Below are 19,399 nucleotides of genomic sequence, written 5' to 3' on the forward strand. Positions count from 1 at the left end.
CGTAAAACTACAGAGACCATCCGGGCAATTAACTCCATACGAATTCTTAGGTGAGGCAAAATATAACGGTTAAAATTATAAGTTTTTATTTTTTGGGGGAGATACCAGAACACCCCATGTGATTACCTACACACTCGTAAGCGTAACCCTATACGTCACCGTATTAAATTATACGTGGCGTATACGGTACAACCTTGTACCAACAGAATGTTTCAGGGAATGCTATCAGAATATGTCTGGCGGCTAACCTTATACATCACGTATATTCTTATATGTGGCGTATAGTTCTGCCTTGTATAGGCCTTTTATAAACCTATATTAGGGCTTATAGACCTATTTTTTTACATATGTTGCGTATAGGCCTAATATAGACCTATATGGGGGCTTATAGACCTAGTTTTATTTACAAACATTTTAATACAATATTTATCGACTAGCAAGTTTTATAAAAAATTAAGTAAACATTTAATTTTTATTATATACGATGCCTATTGTGGTAAAACTTCTGCCTCACACATGAATTTTTTTCATGAACATACTCCAAACGACGACCTTCCCAAACAAACTATATGATACTAAACAACACGATGCTATACGACACTATAGGGCACAGTGTTATACGATACTATTCTATATTATACGATACTATACGACACGGTGTTATACGATGCTATACGACATGACACGATGCTATATGATATTATGGACCAAGAGTTTGTGAAAACCGTATATGGCTATAAGTATAGTACAGAGGGTGTCAATATAACAATTTTGGGTGTAGCTTTTAACACAACCCTTATGTCTTTATTTCCTATAACTTATTAGTGGTTTAACAAGACGCTCCATTATCCATGGATGGCAGAAAGAGACGTTAGGGTACTACAATTCAACTCAATTATAACCTTCAATTCAACTATAACCAATGACCGATGCCACAAGCATGGAGATAGTCTTAGGTAAAGTCAAGTTTGCCTAGTAGTACTCTTAGCATGATCCTAAATGCATATTTAGTTGTTTTTCCTATGTGGTCTCGACTATGTGTCATTTTCATCTTCAATCCTAATGGTTTAACAAGGATGAAACATCAACATCTAATGACAATTATTTATTGAAAGTAGCATTTTGTATGTTGGAGATTCATTCTAAAATCATGTTAAGACCATTGGCGAAGCCCCCCCCCCCTCCCCACTCATCTTTTCCGAAACCGGGGGGGGGGGGGGGGCGTATATACCTATATGAAAGTACTATTCATAACACTACGTATCAATAAGTTCGGGGGGCGGATGCCCCCTCAGGGGTAGCCTAAGCTACGCCCCTGGTTAAGACACAATCATCGAATCATGCTACATTATTCTTAGGGGTTTGAACAAATTGAGTTTGAGCTCAACTAAATTTGAGCTCGACCACTTTAACTTAAGAGAGCTTAAGTTTATTTAGTTACTTTTCAAATACACATTAATTATTTTTTTTATATACACTTAGGGACGGCCCGGTCAGTTTTGAGGACCCAAAACAATGTAAAAAATGTGGGGCCTTTTTTGTTATCCAACTAAAGCTTCTACTTACCATTTTTTTAACATCTTGATTCGTATTTTATATAAAACCTAAAGATAAAATGACGTGAATCATTAAACCTTTAAGAGTATCCTTACAGAGTAATTTGCTTTAAAAGAATTTAGGGTGAATAGCATAATCATTATGTAAAGGCAGTCCTTTTCTGTGGATTTAAAAGCACTACTCATTCAAGTGTGTTTTTATTCAATTCTATTTTTATTACTACTCATTGAAGTGTGTTTTTAATATATAGGTATTCTATTTTTATTACTACTATTCATTCAAGTCTAATTTTATTATATAGGTAATTTTTATTACTACTATTCATTCATGTGTGTTTTTATTCAATTCTATTTTTATTACTACTCATTCAAGTGTGTTTTTATTCAATTCTATTTTTATTACTACTCATTGAAGTGTGTTTTTAATATATAGGTATTCTATTTTTATTACTACTATTCATTCAAGTCTAATTTTATTATATAGGTAATTTACCGGAGCCGAGTTTTCTAAATTTAAATTTCTTTAAAAAAATATACGAGCTATTCTCGAGTAGGGGAATTACACCTCCTAGTCCTTAGGTAAATCTGCCATAGAAGCAACATATTAATTATTATTATTTATATGTAATAAAGTTATATTATATTATATAAAAAATAGGATTTTTTTTTAGACCGGTGACCGTAATTAATTATGGTACCTTAAGTCCAGGCTAGAGCTCGTTTATTAAGTCAATGTTAATTATTACATCAAAACAAACATCCATCATAACTAACGATTCATTGTAAGACCGCTCGTAGTGGGGTGTTTTTTTAAAAAAAAAATTGCTAAATAACGCCCAATAACGCCCAACCCCCCATTACAGGGGGCGTTTTGGGGCGTGATTTTCGAGAAAAAAACCCTCCGGCGTTTTAATTAAAACACTTAAAATGAGAGGGGGCCCACTTTTTGACCGTTGTCAAACGGTAACATTCTTTATTATTATTTTTTTTTAATTTAAAATATTCCAACTATAAATATATACCCCACATTCACACCTTTTTTATAAAAAAACTCACTTTCTCTCCCACTTTCTCTCCCACTTTCTTCTAATTTTTATAAAAAAAAACCCACTTTCTTCTAATTTTTATACAATCATGCATCCATACCGCCCTCCTTTTGGTGTCCCCGCAAGACCCACAAACCCGAACACAACCCAACCGCAAACCCCGTACAACCTTCAAGACATGGACCCGAGCTTTTTAACTTACGCGGCTTACTTGAGTGGCGCCCCTCCGTTTGTTCCTCCCACTTTCGGCTATGGTCAAGCCGGCGGGTCTCAACCGTCACAACCCGAAGCCGAACCCGATGTGGAAGTCGTACCGGAGACCCAACCCGAACCGGTGCAAGAAACATCGAAACGCGGCAAAAGGTCGCATAAGAAGAAGGATAAGGACGCACCGCGGCGTACAAAAAATATCATTAAATGGACGAAGGAAGAGGAATTCGCGTTGACTCGGGCGTTTGTCGACATTTCGGAGGACGAAGAGACCGGTAACTATTTTATATAAATTTTTATTTACTTATTTTGTTACTTTAATTTTTAACATAGTACTTATTATTTTTTTTATTTTTGTAGCAAACTTTCAAACGGGCCCGGTTTTTTGGGATAGGGTTCGAGCACTATTCTTTAGCACGTGGGGGCAAGGCGAATATCGGGACAAAGATTCAATTTCTAGCAAATGGACCGACATCAACAACAAGTGTCATGCGTTCCAAGAAGTCTTCCAACGTAACTACGATAATCGGCCGAGCGGTGAAGGTGACGTGGGTGTTTTAACGAAGAGTTTGGAGGAGTTCGAGAGGACAAAATGCCCTTTCACGTACTACAAGTATTGGGAGCTACTACGAAAAAGTCCAAAGTGGGCGGTAGTTAATCCAATGACGTCTAGTAGTAGACGTCGGGCTAAAAGGTCAAAAACATCATCCTCCGTTGACCCGTCAACTCCGACATCGGATGCCCGCAATGTTGATTTAAATGAGGCGGTGGACGTTGATGAGGGAATTCAAGAAGAGTTCGTCCGACCCACCGGTAGAAGAAAGGGAACCGGGAAAAAAACGGTCGAGTCGTCTTCCAATCTCGAGTTAAAGGAAGATTTCGAGGAGATGAACCGTCGTCTCCAAGACATTCGCGACCTCGGCCACCAACGTTATGAGATTATGAAGGAACGAATGGCCGAAACCAAAAAATTTAACGAGATGCAAGAGGCGAGGCAAATGGAAAAGGACATCGAGTTTTTGTCCAAACCTATCGACCACCTACAAGGCGATGCGTTGATCCTTGCGCAAATGCGTCGCCAAAAAATTAGAGAAAAATATGGACTCTAGATCATGTTATTTTTTTTAAGTTTATTTTTTCTGTTTTTTTTAAGTTTATTTTTTCTGTTTTTTTTATTTTCTGTTTTTCAGTTTTTTTTTTCAGTTTTTTTTTATTTTCTGTTTTTTTTTCAGTTTTTTTTTATTTTTATTTCAAGTAATGTAATTTTATTTTTAAATTAATGAAGTTTTTTTTTTATGTTTTAAATTAAAAAAAATAATTGTGAAATGATTGTGAAATGATTGAATGGGGGTTATTGGCATAATGCCCCACTACGCCACTTTTGCTATAATGCCCCCTTCTTGACTAGGACACCACGTGTCATATAATGCCCCATGGTGGGAGCATTATAACCCTCTACCACTACACATGGTCTAAGGAGATCTGCATATATGAACATCAAATCATATGTCCTTAAAGACTAACATTTTGTGTTATAAAAAAGACATGTTATGAGCAATATCCGCCTATATAAACATCAAACAATGATGCCTAAAAGTTAATTCTATACAGGGACGTAACATAGTGGGGGCGGGAGGGGGCGCAACATCTGAACATCACTTAATAATTCCATCATGCCTAATTCAATCATGACCAATAACTTCTTGTTGCTAATAACAATGCATGGTATATTATGGTAATAATAGAGATGCATGTTGGTAATATTCACATATAATATGAACATCTATCATGCATGGGTAATAGTTAAACATCTATCATGGCTTTTTAGAAACAGATAATCCACCAATCATGTATAAAGATTCAATTTAAAAAAAAGCCTAGACACATATGAACCTTAACTATCCCTAATGGTTAATATGATAGATGATGTGGGATGCATGGTTTCCATTGAAGAATCTTTTGAAAGGTTTTGTGTGATTCATTTTATAATGGCCTACTACACTATTGGAGTATTGGGTAAGGCTCTTGCACACCATAATAAATCATTGGGTTTTGTGACTTTTGTAATTTGGGTTTTGTGACTTTTGTAAATCATGCGGGCCGCTCCATGCATTCCATTTCTTTAATTCATTCGGCTCATTGTCCTAAGCCCAGTTTAATTTAAATCATTTTTCTTTAGAAGTTAAAATGGTTGCTTCAGGTTTTTTTTTTAATATATTGATGCAAAAACACAAGAGGCACAAGGCCTTCCAGCAAAACACTGGAAACACAGAAGGAAAGCAAAAGGCATAAACAAAAGACAACAAAAAAAAAAAGAAGTTAAATGCAGCAGCTAAACGGGTCAGAAACCCCCAGCTCCAATCGATGTATTTAGACCTGGTTGTAATCCATTGAAAGAGAGTAGTAACGATTTCTTCACAAATTCTCTCAGGCAACCTCTTTATACTCCTAAAAACCTTCTCGTTCCTGTCTCTCCAAAGCATCCAGATGGTCCTGAACATCATGCGGAGCTGAATTTTGTTCCTCTGACCCGAAGCGTCCTCTATGATCTGATTAAGCATCTAGAGAAACCGGTGAAGTCCCAACCAACTTATAAGGACATCAATCTCCATAGTGTTTTCGCGTTTTTGCAGTCTAGAAAGGTGTGTTCCACCGTTTCTGGCACATTCGGGCAATGGACACAACAACCCACATTGAAAACAAGACCATGCAGGAATGAGAAGGGGGATGGAATGGCCATTGTAAGGAAATGAAGAAAAGAGTGTTTGGTTGTTCGGTGGAATGGAATCGCCCATTCCAAAATGCCTTCCATTCCCTCAAAATCATTTCATCCGTCCCCCTGTTTTTTTCCATTCCATTTCCTCTTCATCTTCATTAACAACACCACAACCCACCATCGTTGCCACCACCCACCACCATCACCAGCCACCATCGTCTCGCACCTCCTCCGCCACCAGCCACCACCATCACCACTGCCGCCACCCGCCACCCACCGACGACACCACCACTGCCACCGCAACCATCGTCACCATCACCATCACCTCCGCCATCGCTACCACCACCACCCACCACCTCTACTGCCGCCACCTACCGTCGCTGCTGCCACCTCTGATCACCACCACCACAACCCACCGTCACTGCTGCCACCTTCGATCACCGCCTCCACCCACCTTCCGCCTCCACCGCCGTCGCCACCCACCTCCGCCACCACCACCCACCGCCGCCGCCGCCACCACCACCCACCCCCTCCACCACCATCGCCGCTGCCACCCACCTCCGCTGTCACCCACCACCACCGTCACCACTACAACTGCCACCTATAACCACCCACCATCATCCGATTTTTTTCCTTCGTCTTTTCTTATCTAACAAACAACAAAAAGTAATGATCAATTCCATTAACTGTTTGGTATGGGATAATGGAATGGACGAGGGAATGGAATGAACGAGGTAATGGAATGAAAGAGGTAATGGAATTGATCATTACCTTTCCGTGTCTTGTTTTGTTACCATCTGAAAATGGAATGAACCATTACTTTTTTGTTGTTTGGTATGCAAAAAAAGACGAAGGAATAAAATCGGATAGCGGTGGTCAGTGATGGGCGGTGATGGTGGGTGGTGATAGGTGGCAGTTGTAGCGGCGGCGGTGGTGGTGGTGGGTGACGGCAGAGGTGTGTGGCGGCGGTGGCGATGATCGGAGGTGGTAGCGGCGGTGACGGTGGTCGCAGGTGGTAGCGGCGGTGGGTGGTGGCGGTTGATAGCGGCGGTGGATGGTGGCAGTTGATGGCGGTGGTGGAGGTGGGTGGCGGCGACGGTGGTGATCGGAGGTGGTAGAAGCGATGGTGGCAGCGGTGGCGGTGATGATCGAAGGAGGGTGGTGGCGGTGCTCGAAGGTGCCCGCGGCGATGGTGGGTGCCGTCGGTAATTGTTGGTGCCCTCGGAGATGGTGGGTGGCGGCGACGGGTGGTGACAACGGTGGTGGTGGTGGATGACGACGAAGGTGGGTGGCGGCGGTGATTGGAGGTGGTAGCGGCGACGACGGTGGTCGCAGGTGGTAACGGGGGTGGGTGGTGGCGGTTAATAGCGGCGGTGGGTTGTGGCGGTTGATAGCGGTGGCGGAGGTGGGTGGCGACAGCAGCGGTGATCGGAGGTGGCAACAACGATGGTGGCAGCGGTGGCGGCGATGATCGAAGGTGGGTGGTGGCGGTTATCGGAGGTGCCCGCGACGACAGTGGGTGGCGGCCATGGAGGTGGGTGGCGGTGGCAGGTGGCGGCAGTGGCGGTGGTGGGTGGCGACGGTGGTGGGTGACAACGGCGGATGATGGTGGTGGTGGTGGTGGTGGACCGGTGGGTGGAGGCAACGGTGGTGGGTTGTGGTGTTGTTAATGAAGAATGAAGTGGAAATGGAATGGAAAAAACAGGGGGGACGGATGGAATGATTTTGGAGGAATGGAATGCATTTTAAAATAGGGGATTCCATTCCATCGACCAACCAAACACTCTTTTCTTCATTCCCCCATAATGGTCTATTCTATTCCACCTCTCATTTCTGCATACCAAACGTTACCTAAGTATTTATATTATATCTTCCATCTACTGTATAATTATGTTTACCCTAAAGAAAAAAATATCAAGTATACCCTTCAAAATACTTTTTTATATTTAACCAATTAAGTTGCAAAAATTGTTAACTTCGATGATTAATTGTTTGTTTGCCTTGTGTTATAGGGCTAATACATAAAAAAAAAATAAAAGGCATCTCAATTATCTTTATTTTCTTATTTCTAACTCTTTCTATAAAAGAAAATAAAAGGGATCCCAATTATCTTTGTTTTCTTATTTCTAACTCTTTGTATAAAAGAAAATAAAAGGGATCTAATTATTATTTCTAGGGACAATTGCATATTTCCTCTTAAAAAACTGGTTAATTGCGTATTTACTCAAATTAAAATTAATATTGCATATATCCCCTTCCTTAAGTATTAAAATTGCATATATCCCCTTCCTTAACTAATATAATTACAAATTTACCCATTTTGATTTATTTTATTAAAAACAAGTTATATAAGGACTTTTTTAACTTTATTTTTACTAAAACTTAAAAAAAATTATATTAAGACATCTATTACACTGACCAGCATTAGACAAATTTGAGTATTTTAAGAGTTAAAAAATATTAAAAACGAAAATAAATATATACAGCAAGGCAATATAAAATTTAAACAAAGAAATAACAAACGTATATTCAAGCATAAAATCCTCTAATCTAAAAACAAAAATAAAGTAAATATGGCCCCGTCTATGGCAAAACTTGTTCATGTTTATGAACCAAGTCAAACCTTATTATACGGTTGTCCTTTATCTTCTTAGAAATGAGAAGCTAGTTTACAACTGTTAAACTCAACATGAGAAAGTGTAACAACTGTCACTAAAATCCATAATTAGGATGGTAATTAGCTATTAAGAAAACCCTAATTGAGAAACCCAAGTAATTCTGCACTAACCCTAAAATTTCCAGAACAATCAGAATCAGGATCAGGGCCCCTAAAACTCAGGGGGGGCAAAACCCTAGTTACGATTATCTAAATAACTTGTTGGCCGTTTAGAATTTTACAATTTTATCAACTCAGCTAAGCTACTTAGACACGAAGCTACCTATAGAAAATAGGTTACCACTCGCGTAGCGCGACGCCCATGGGGGGTACCCCTCGCGCTACGCGACAGGGTCAAACTTCATGTATAAATAGGAGAGGTTGGGACTTGAAATTCTGCGTTTGAACGACGAAGAAATTCGTCTGAGGCACGGAGTTATGCGCTGTTTACCCCAATTAACACACAAACCTCGAATCGCTGCCACAATCAGGGTAATAACTCGATCGCTATTACGATTCAACGTCCGATCGATTATAACTATCCAACGATAGTCCAGGTGCTGCTCAATTGAGCTTGTACTTTGATTATTCGTCGTGATTTCGACTTGAATATTAGAGTGCTGTTCGAATTCGGACTATGCTCTGTTATTCGTTGTGAATCCGATTGAATTATCGAGTATTGCACTGATTAATTGTTGTGAAGGTTTAATCTCGTGAATTGTCGTAATTGCTGTATTAGTTACAAACCCGTTTGTGTGAATTAGGCTAATCAATAGACTAGACTCTGCTTAAATTGAATCAGCAATACATCAAGGCTTATCTGTAGACTAAACTTTGCCCGTAGAAATCTGCACTGTGAGTTCATTTCTCTTTTCTCACCGTTTGTGAGTCCATACTCTTTTATCACAGTTTTATCACTTTTTGTGAAACAATTATATTACAAAATGCTTTCTAAAATCCTAAATGGTTACCAGTTATACTTACAGTGATTAAGTTATTATATTTTACTGGTATGGGAGGTATTATACAGAAGGTTAGCATGACCACAACTAATATTATTCTTAACATTAAATTATTATGTATAAATCTAAATGGTGCATAGTCAAATATAATACTTTTAGTCAGGTTACTATACACTGATATTACAATTAATGAATTAGTATGTTTTGATAAGTTATAATAATTGACATAAAATGTCATTATTCTGAATTGCATGATTTGGTGCTAGAAATAATATATTTGACCAAGTAATAAGACATCATTATGTCCAAAGTCACTAGCTGAAAGAATTATCAGCAGTGATATGTCCAAAGACACTAGTTGAAAGAATGATCAACAGTGTTATAATTAGAATCACTAGTTGAAAGAATGATCAACAGTGATAATGACCAGAAGCACTAGTTGAAAGAATGATCAACAGTGCCATGAATAGAGTCGCTAGTTGAAAGAATGATCAACAGCGATATGACCAAAGACCTTAGTTGAAAGAATGATCAACAGTGTTATGAACAAGTGATATGGTCAGAGTCACTATTTGAAAGAATGATCAACAGTGATATGACCCAGTCATAGGAATTGCCTAATGATAGATAAATTGAATAACAGTAAAGTATAAGTTATTTGATTAATTCACTATTGGATGAAAGTAAACCAATGAGTGATATTATTGCTGTTATATTGGAATTGCTATTATGTGACAAAATACTGATTGAGTAAGGTAAATGCACATAAATATAAAACCTTAATACTGTAAGGTATAACAATATATTTGTATAAAAATGGAATGAATTCACTCAGCATTCCCGCTGACAAAACCTTTTTCAAACATGTTTCAGGAAATTATCATAAGGCTGGATACGGCACTGAAAGGCATCAAGAATTGGCTTATTAAAGAAATATTGTTTTATAAAATAAAATTTATCTTTGTTAAAGCTACCATTTTAAAATAGGGAGTTATCCCATCTATTTAAATCAAATCCGGTGTTTTCTAAACTCTGATATTATTCCTAACTCACGGTCCTGATGAAAATTCCGCTGCAATGTTTTTCAAAAATAATCACCGGTACCACGGGACTGCTCACGGCACCCGATTCCGTCCAGGGTGGGTCGGGGGTCATGACAGAAGGTGGTATCAGAGCTAAGCCATTATTCTGAGCCTATAAGTGTTGTATTTAAACTTAAATAAAAGAGTTAGGAGATTGCTATTAACTGGTAGCACATCTGATAACATTCAAAAGTTGAATAAGAAAAGATGCCTTTGTATAAGTTAAGCCACTTGTTTAAGCTAATTAGGTGTTCTTTAATACCTAAACAATAAAGTTAGGAAACTAATACAAATTAACTTATGTGTTATACATGAATATGTATATGTCTATATGCACATATAATATCCTGGAGGTATTATTTTGTTTAATTACCCTGTGATATTAATAAGTGAAAATATTTGCAATCCAGATGTCGAATGAAGTATCACATAATTCAGAAGTTCATGCTAATAATGAAAATCCTTTGGATAAAAATGCTATAGAAAATCTAATAGCTCAAGGAATAGCTAATGCTTTACCCTTAATAATTAAAGCTGTTAAAAATCCCATAGAACCTACCAAAGCTATGAGCAGTAAGCATACCCGTGACGATAGTCTTAACCATAGTGATAATAGTGGTAATAATGATATTACCAAAACCCCATTTCCCAAGAAGAAGAAGACGAGGATTCTCGGGTGTACCTACAAAGCATTTCTAGCTTGTAAACCAACTGAGTTCGTGGGCAGTGAAGGTGCCACGGCTGCTTTGCGATGGTTGGAAAAGACAGAGGCTGTTCTTACGATCAGCAAATGTGCCAAAGAAGATAAGGTGATGTATGCATCTAACCTCTTTAAGGAAGAAGCATTAGAATGGTGGAATACTATTCTTCAAGCAAAAGGAAGGACCATGGCTTATGCCATAAACTGGGAAGAATTCAAGGAAGTAGTAGAAAGAAAATTTTGTCCTCCTTATGAAAAGGAAAGAATAACTAACAAATTCCTAAATCATAAAATGATAGATGTAAATTGTCGTGAATATACGACAATATTCTTCGAATATGCAAGAATGGTGCCAACTCTGGCTTCGCCAGAACCCGTACTAATTTCTCGTTATATTTGGGGATTAGTTAGCGAAATCCGAGACATAGTCAAGGCCGTTAGACCCCAGACTATTGAGGAAGCAGTTGAACTAGCTAACATGCTGACAGATGGACTAATCCGCACAAGAGAAGAAAACAAGAAGAAAGAATTAGCCCAGAAAATTTTCCAAGAACTCAAGAAGAAAGAAACTGAACCGTCATTAGAGCAACCTATCTGCAGAAACAGTAACAAAACGCATTCAGGACGATGTCGTTTTAGGAACACACCCTACTGTGACTTCTGCAAGATGACTGGGCACATAGAGGAAGAGTGTAGAAGGAAAACTAACATCTGTTACAATTGCGGGGAAACCGGACACATCAAACCATATTGCCCGAAACTAACCAAAGCATCTGACAACAAGGCTAGAACAACAAACAGAGCTAAGAAGAACGCGCTAGCATACGCACTTACTACACAAGAAGTAGAGATGATTCCAGACGTAGTCACTGATATATATCTAAGTTAAGTTATCATTTGACCCTAGTACAAATAAAAGTTCATAAATAAATACATTCCGTCAAATATTTCCTCTATTTCAGATCCATACCAAACTTGTTTAGTTTTCACTTTCGTTGAATCATTTATTTGGTCACGATCACCTTGTGGTGACGTTTTCACAAATTTGAAGCTTGTGCTAATCTCGTTGCACCTCTTACATACGGGTTTAATTATTCATTCATGTTGAATCCGCTTTGATTTATCCTATCAAAACAATCTTAACACAATCGTGTGCTAAGATAATGATACACAAATTCATTTCATATTTCCGTGTATCTATCGAGCGTTTCGTAATCCTTATTGCCTTATTATCTTCGATCGAAAAACTTTCTTCAATTATTTCAATTTCAATCCAAAATAATTTATTGAAACATTCGGATTTACTTCATTTGATTTACTTCATTTGACGGTGAAACTCGTTTCATTCACCGCTACTATTTCAATCACTATGACACCTTGTGGCGTCATAATAAATTTATAGCTTGAACTATTTTCAATTTCACTCCTAATATACGAATTTTAATTTTGGTTCATATTCTTAACCAGTCTTAATACAACTATGTGTTAAGATAAAAGTACACAAAATTCGTACCATATTCCGGTGTACTTCTTAAACGTTTCTTTCATTATTTATCGAAAATTTTAGAGTAATTCATTTGGTCTTTTTCATCATCAATTGAAACTCCTATTTGAAATAAATATCCAAGTTTTCTTCATCTAAACTTTCAGTTGATTATACGGTGAAATTGTTCGAGCACCGTAATTATTAAAATTATTCCAATCATTACGACACCTTGCGGAGTCGTTACAAACTTGTAGCTTGGGCTAATCCTAATCATACGAATCATTCAAAACCCACGTATATCTTTCGTTTGACTCATCATTTGAAAGCAGTCTTGATGCAATTATGTATTAAGACAATGATACACTAAATTCTATTATATTCCAGTATATCCTTGCAAGTTAATGTCAACACATTTTTCCTTTTGGTTCGATAGTTGACAATCATTTTTATACTTCTATTTTGAGCTTATCAATTCTGAGTCTTCCCCAGTTGCCAATCAAAGTAAGTTTTCTTTTGATCATGAATTTTATTCTAAAAAGTCATTTCACTAACTGTAAACAGATATCTATTTGATCATATATCTGTTGACTTGAACCTAGTCCTATTCGAAACTATATCATTTCATCTCATTCAGTAGTCATCGATTTCTTGAACTATTTCAGTTGAACTTTTTTAAACTCTACTGATACAACTAGTATTCACAAAATTTGACTCTGTGTCATTTACCTTAAAATCCAGTTCCATTAACTAAATTATGACATAAATCTAACAGAAATATCATAACCCAAATCTCGAGGACGAGATTTTTATGAAGGTGGGGAGGATGTAACAACTGTCACTAAAATCCATAATTAGGATGGTAATTAGCTATTAAGAAAACCCTAATTGAGAAACCCAAGTAATTCTGCACTAACCCTAAAATTTCCAGAACAATCAGAATCAGGATCAGGGCCCCTAAAACTCAGGGGGGGGGGGGGGGGCAAAACCCTAGTTACGATTATCTAAATAACTTGTTGGCCGTTTAGAATTTTACAATTTTATCAACTCAGCTAAGCTACTTAGACACGAAGCTACCTATAAAAAATAGGTTACCACTCGCGTAGCGCGACGCCCATGGGGGGTACCCCTCGCGCTACGCGACAGGGTCAAACTTCATGTATAAATAGGAGAGGTTGGGACTTGAAATTCTACGTTTGAACGACGAAGAAATTCGTCTGAGGCACGGAGTTATGCTCTGTTTACCCCAATTAACACACAAACCTCGAATCGCTGCCACAATCAGGGTAATAACTCGATCGCTATTACGATTCAACGTCCGATCGATTATAACTATCCAACGATAGTCCAGGTGCTGCTCAATTGAGCTTGTACTTTGATTATTCATCGTGATTTCGACTTGAATATTAGAGTGCTGTTCGAATTCGGACTATGCTCTGTTATTCGTTGTGAATCCGATTGAATTATCGAGTATTGCACTGATTAATTGTTGTGAAGGTTTAATCTCGTGAATTGTCGTAATTGCTGTATTAGTTACAAACCCGTTTGTGTGAATTAGGCTAATCAATAGACTAGACTCTGCTTAAATTGAATCAGCAATACATCAAGGCTTATCTGTAGACTAAACTTTGCCCGTAGAAATCTGCACTGTGAGTTCATTTCTCTTTTCTCACCGTTTGTGAGTCCATACTCTTTTATCACAGTTTTATCACTTTTTGTGAAACAATTATATTACAAAATGCTTTCTAAAATCCTAAATGGTTACCAGTTATACTTACAGTGATTAAGTTATTATATTTTACTGGTATGGGAGGTATTATACAGAAGGTTAGCATGACCACAACTAATATTATTCTTAATATTAAATTATTATGTATAAATCTAAATGGTGCATAGTCAAATATAATACTTTTAGTCAGGTTACTATACACTGATATTACAATTAGTGAATTAATATGTTTTGATAAGTTATAATAATTGACATAAAATGTCATTATTCTGAATTGCATGATTTGGTGCTAGAAATAATATATTTGACCAAGTAATAAGACATCATTATGTCCAAAGTCACTAGCTGAAAGAATTATCAGCAGTGATATGTCCAAAGACACTAGTTGAAAGAATGATCAACAGTGTTATAATTAGAATCACTAGTTGAAAGAATGATCAACAGTGATAATGACCAGAAGCACTAGTTGAAAGAATGATCAACAGTGCCATGAATAGAATCGCTAGTTGAAAGAATGATCAACAGCGATATGACCAAAGACCTTAGTTGAAAGAATGATCAACAGTGTTATGAACAAGTGATATGGTCAGAGTCACTAGTTGAAAGAATGATCAACAGTGATATGACCCAGTCATAGGAATTGCCTAATGATAGATAAATTGAATAACAGTAAAGTATAAGTTATTTGATTAATTCACTATTGAATGAAAGTAAACCAATGAGTGATATTATTGCTGTTATATTGGAATTGCTATTATGTGACAAAATACTGATTGAGTAAGGTAAATGCAAATAAATATAAAACCTTAATACTGTAAGGTATAACAATATATTTGTATAAAAATGGAATGAATTCACTCAGCATTCCCGCTGACAAAACTTTTTTCAAACATGTTTCAGGAAATTATCATAAGGCTGGATACGGCACTGAAAGGCATCAAGAATTGGCTTATTAAAGAAATATTGTTTTATAAAATAAAATTTATCTTTGTTAAAGCTACCATTTTAAAATAGGGAGTTATCCCATCTATTTAAATAAAATCCGGTGTTTTCTAAACTCTGATATTATTCCTAACTCACGGTCCTAATGAAAATTCCGCTGCAATGTTTTTCAAAAATAATCACCGGTACCACGGGACTGCTCACGGCACCCGATTCCGTCCAGGGTGGGTCGGGGGTCGTGACAGAAAGGCTTACTATGATATATAAAATCAAAGTACGTTTTTTTATATATTATGGTGATAAGGTGTATTTCCTTTGTCCTAAAGGTGAAGGGTTAAAATCCTGTAAAATGCAGTAATTAGTAAACAATAAAAGTATATTAAAAATAGTGTAGTTTGTTGTTAAAAAAGAAGATATTTTCAGGTATATTAAAAATAATACTATTATTATTATACCGGTCAAAAACATCAATACATATTTATTCATTTTTACTAGTTTAGCGGTTTATTTCAGTATTTAAGTTTTAGTAAAAATGAATAAATATGAATTTTTTTAAAGAATTGTGAAAAATTCATAAAGACTAGAAAAATGAATAAATATTTTTTTTTAGTTTTAGTAAAAATAAGGGTAAAAAAAGTCATTATATAACTTGTTTTAATAAAATAAATCAAAATGGGTAAATTTGCAATTATATTAGTTAAGGAAGGGGATATATGCAATTTTAATAGTTAAGTAAGGGGATATATGCAATTTTAATTCTAAGTTGAGTAAATACGCAATTAAACAGTTTTTTAAGGGGAAATATACAATTGTTCCTTATTTCTAACTCTCTGTATTTTGGGATTCTTAATTGTTTGTTCGCCTTGTGTTTATTGAGTATCTTGTTGAATTGGATTGTTGCTTCCTCTTAATTTTCTAGGTATACCAATGAGAGAGTTGTTATGCATTTAATCTTAAATTACCCAGAATATTGACAAATAACTATTTAGAAAGATATATGTATCATAGATTTAAAAATATGTATTCTATGCTATGACTTTTTTTTAAATGATATTATACAAAGGAATAAATACAAAAACAAAATAAACAATTCGGGTTTGACTTTTACTTCGCATATACATTGTATAATAGGGTAGTAGGTTGAAGAGGTAATGCTTCAAAATCAGGTAATCTGGGTTATTCACATAAGAGCACCTCTTAACGGGGTTGTTCAATTCATGAAGCTCTACCATGAGTAATGCGGAAAACACCAGCTTTCGTCCATGGCGCATTCTTGGGTTGTCGTTCATGGTGAAGGATGAGCTTGGATTGTCGACAACAACGGAAGCGATTAATACAAATAGTGATGATGATCATGTTTGATCAAAGAATCACCGTCGAACAATAGTATGAAATCGATAGACAAAATGCACAATCAAAATATGTTTGTTATTGAATGTCTTGGTGGTTGCTACAATGACAAATTAATTAACTTTTTATAGGTAACTTGATATATATATAATAAATTATTTACTTATGAAAAATAAAAGAGTAAAATGCCAAAATGGTTCCTAAGTTTAGGCCATTTTTGTCACTTTACTTTAAAAATAAAACTTTTTGTATCTAGGTCCTTAAGGTTTCATTTTTGTTACCATTTTCATCTAATCGGTAGAAAAATGTTAGGATTTTCTGTTAACTTCTCCTTTTTTTGTCGTTTTTCTCATTTAAATGAATGTATAATCGTCATTTTATGCCATAATATATTTTAATTAAAGAGGAAAACGACAAAAAGTGGGAGAAGTTAATAGAAAATTCTAACCCAGTTTGCCAATTAGATGAAAATGGCAACAAAAATGAAACCGCAGGGACGTAGATACAAAAAGTTTTATTTCATATACAAAAAGTTTTATTTTTGAACTAAAGTGGAAAAGTTTTATTTTTGAACTAAAGTGGCCTAAACTCAGGGACCATACCATTTTGACATTTTACTCAAAATAAAATTGAAAGCTGACCATAACATGAACATTGTAAAGAAATTTGTGAACCATTGAAGAGAAATTTGGTGTTTTAGAAGAACTGATGCATTGCTAACGTAGGAGTTGAGTCAACGTGTTTATAAGGGTTTTTTAGCAATCTACATTGGAGATACGATAGTTGAATTGATATTGGTTACTTGGATAATTTAATTTGGATTTGGATTACTAAAAAAATAGTGATAAATGCTTATTCAAATTCAAGCAAACTGAATGATCAAACTGTTTAAAACCACATATATTTACAACTTACCCTTCATGCAAAAAAAGGGAACTTATCCTTTTTATTCATACTTCGACAAGATCGCAAGACAAACACCTAAATCAGTTATGTTTCATATCATGGAACCGAAACATAAATGAATTAACAAACCCCTATTTGAACTTGTAAAGCTTAGACTGCCATTGAAAATGTGGTTGCCACCATTGATGTATTCCATGAGCTTGTTTAAAATCCTCAGAAGAACTCAAATTCACCGTCAAATAAGCCGTTGGTAGAAGATGCACCGGCTCCGAATCTCTCCCTATCGCTCCGGAAACCAGACTCCCGATCGAATATTTCGTCGCGACTCGCTCAATCTTCCCTACACCCATCCGGTCCATCTTATCTCTATGTTGAAAGTACCCAATGTACTCAGCACAAATCGGATCAGCCGGGTTCACAAACATATTCGGCATCCATTCGGACAACACAACAAAGGGATCCTCTTCCGGACCCTTATTCCTACCCTTCATTGCTGTCGCGATTCCAGCAGTTACAAGACTGCCTGCAATGCGGACTCCATGTTTCAAAGTTTGGTTTGGTATCACTTTCTCTAGGGGAACTGAAATGAAAGGCGGATTGAAGAGATAGGTTTCGAGTTGAGATCGAGACTTTGCCATGTTTCGCCCGGCCAGCATTGCGATTGAGGCGCCTAACGAGTGTCCGGCTAACCACACGCTTTGAGCTCCCACATTTGCTACGGCTTTTGAGATAGCTTCGAAAGCCGTACGGAATCGAGGGCTTTGTTCGAGGTTATCGAATACGCATTTTAAGTTGAGTCGCATATCTTCAGATCTGGTGAGAGATCTGGAGATTGTTCCACGAAAAGCTATTACATATCTGTTAGAGAGAATATATTAGAAGATATTAGTTAGGGTTTATTGTTATATAATACCAATAGACATGTGATCATGATACAATACAAATACAATGTGATCTCAATACATATAGATGATAAGTCATGAGTTGAAATAATAGCAATAACAACTATTAGAAACAAAGTATCACTACTAGAAAACTGCTATTATTCCTATTAAAATTTCCTACGCATTTTCTACGAACGAAAATGCCAACACATTTCTTATGAAATTCCGACGTATAAGAAAGGGTTTTAGTTTTGTGACAAAAAAAGCGATAAAAAAACGACAAATTGGTTTATATACACTTAATATATGCACACAATATAGTAGAATTTGTTTTATAATTAGTTATTCTTTGTAATTATTCTTATTGTATTTTTTTATAATACTTTACATAATACTTTACAGGGTTTTCATTATTCGTGATACCTTGGAGGGAGCGGGCTAGACTGATAAAAAAACGGATGTGCGTATTTGAGCTCGTAAATCGCTCCAAAAAACGATAAATCACTATCGTCTACAAGCACATGATTCAACTGAAAATGAAACCGTTCCCACCAAGGCGAAGCGTGAGTTTCGTGTTCATGCCCGCTGCTTCCACGCTGACGATCCTTTTCCAAAACGTAAACGCCTTGAACGAGGCACGCGGCAACAGATCTCCGATGAAATGTGTTTCTCCTGTAAAGCGAAATCTAAACGCTTATTCGAATATTAGACAATTTAAAGCGAAATTTTCAGGTTTATAACAACAATATGTACCAATCGAAAGAGTTTAGCAGGTGCAAAGGGCCTGAAACATCAAAAATTTCTCGTTGGGAAGCCATTATCAGTCAACTTGAGCTTCTCTTTCAGAGGTTGAAATTTATGGGGATTGAGATGCATTAAGATCATCCAACATATTTTTTTAATACCAAAGGAGTATATAAAGTATAAGCAAATTGGGGTTGACTTAGACTTTGCATATGCATACTTTCTTTGCTAGTGAGTTGGCATTTAGCAAGTAGCAATAGACAAACATAAGTAACAGTTTGACTTTTTCAAATGTTATATAACAAATCATGATCTGATTTTAATTTTATTGCAATTCTCACTCGTTTTTAAGGATTTTCAATATATATAGAGAGATTCTTCTCAAAAGTCAAAGTTTGTGTTGAGTTATACGACACCACCTACCGATATCTAA

General features: G+C 36.5%; 1 protein-coding gene across 1 annotated transcript; it reads right to left on the bottom strand.

Moving 5' to 3' along the window:
* Positions 1–17,271: 17,271 nt before the first annotated feature.
* Positions 17,272–19,161, bottom strand: LOC110878155 (GDSL esterase/lipase At4g10955). Its single transcript, XM_022126412.2, has 3 exons — positions 18,976–19,161; positions 18,646–18,894; positions 17,272–18,196 (listed from the first exon to the last, which is right to left on the bottom strand). The coding sequence occupies exons 1-3, from the start codon at positions 19,038–19,040 to the stop codon at positions 17,470–17,472; spliced, it is 1,041 nt and encodes a 346-aa protein (XP_021982104.1). The 5' UTR covers positions 19,041–19,161; the 3' UTR covers positions 17,272–17,469.
* Between the last annotated feature and the right edge of the window lie 238 nt (positions 19,162–19,399).

This window comes from Helianthus annuus, chromosome 9 (genome assembly GCF_002127325.2).
Source record: "Helianthus annuus cultivar XRQ/B chromosome 9, HanXRQr2.0-SUNRISE, whole genome shotgun sequence".
In the NCBI taxonomy this organism is placed as follows: Eukaryota; Viridiplantae; Streptophyta; class Magnoliopsida; order Asterales; family Asteraceae; genus Helianthus; species Helianthus annuus.

Excerpts from the sequence above, each read along its gene's own strand:
- LOC110878155 (XM_022126412.2), bottom strand. The coding sequence starts at position 19,040 with ATGGCTTCCCAACGAGAAATTTTTGATGTTTCAGGCCCTTTGCACCTG. Across the intron at positions 18,895-18,975 it reads CTGCTAAACTCTTTCGATTG|GAGAAACACATTTCATCGGA; the intron begins GTACATATTGTT and ends TTCGCTTTACAG. Across the intron at positions 18,197-18,645 it reads TCTAGCCCGCTCCCTCCAAG|ATATGTAATAGCTTTTCGTG; the intron begins GTATCACGAATA and ends TCTCTCTAACAG.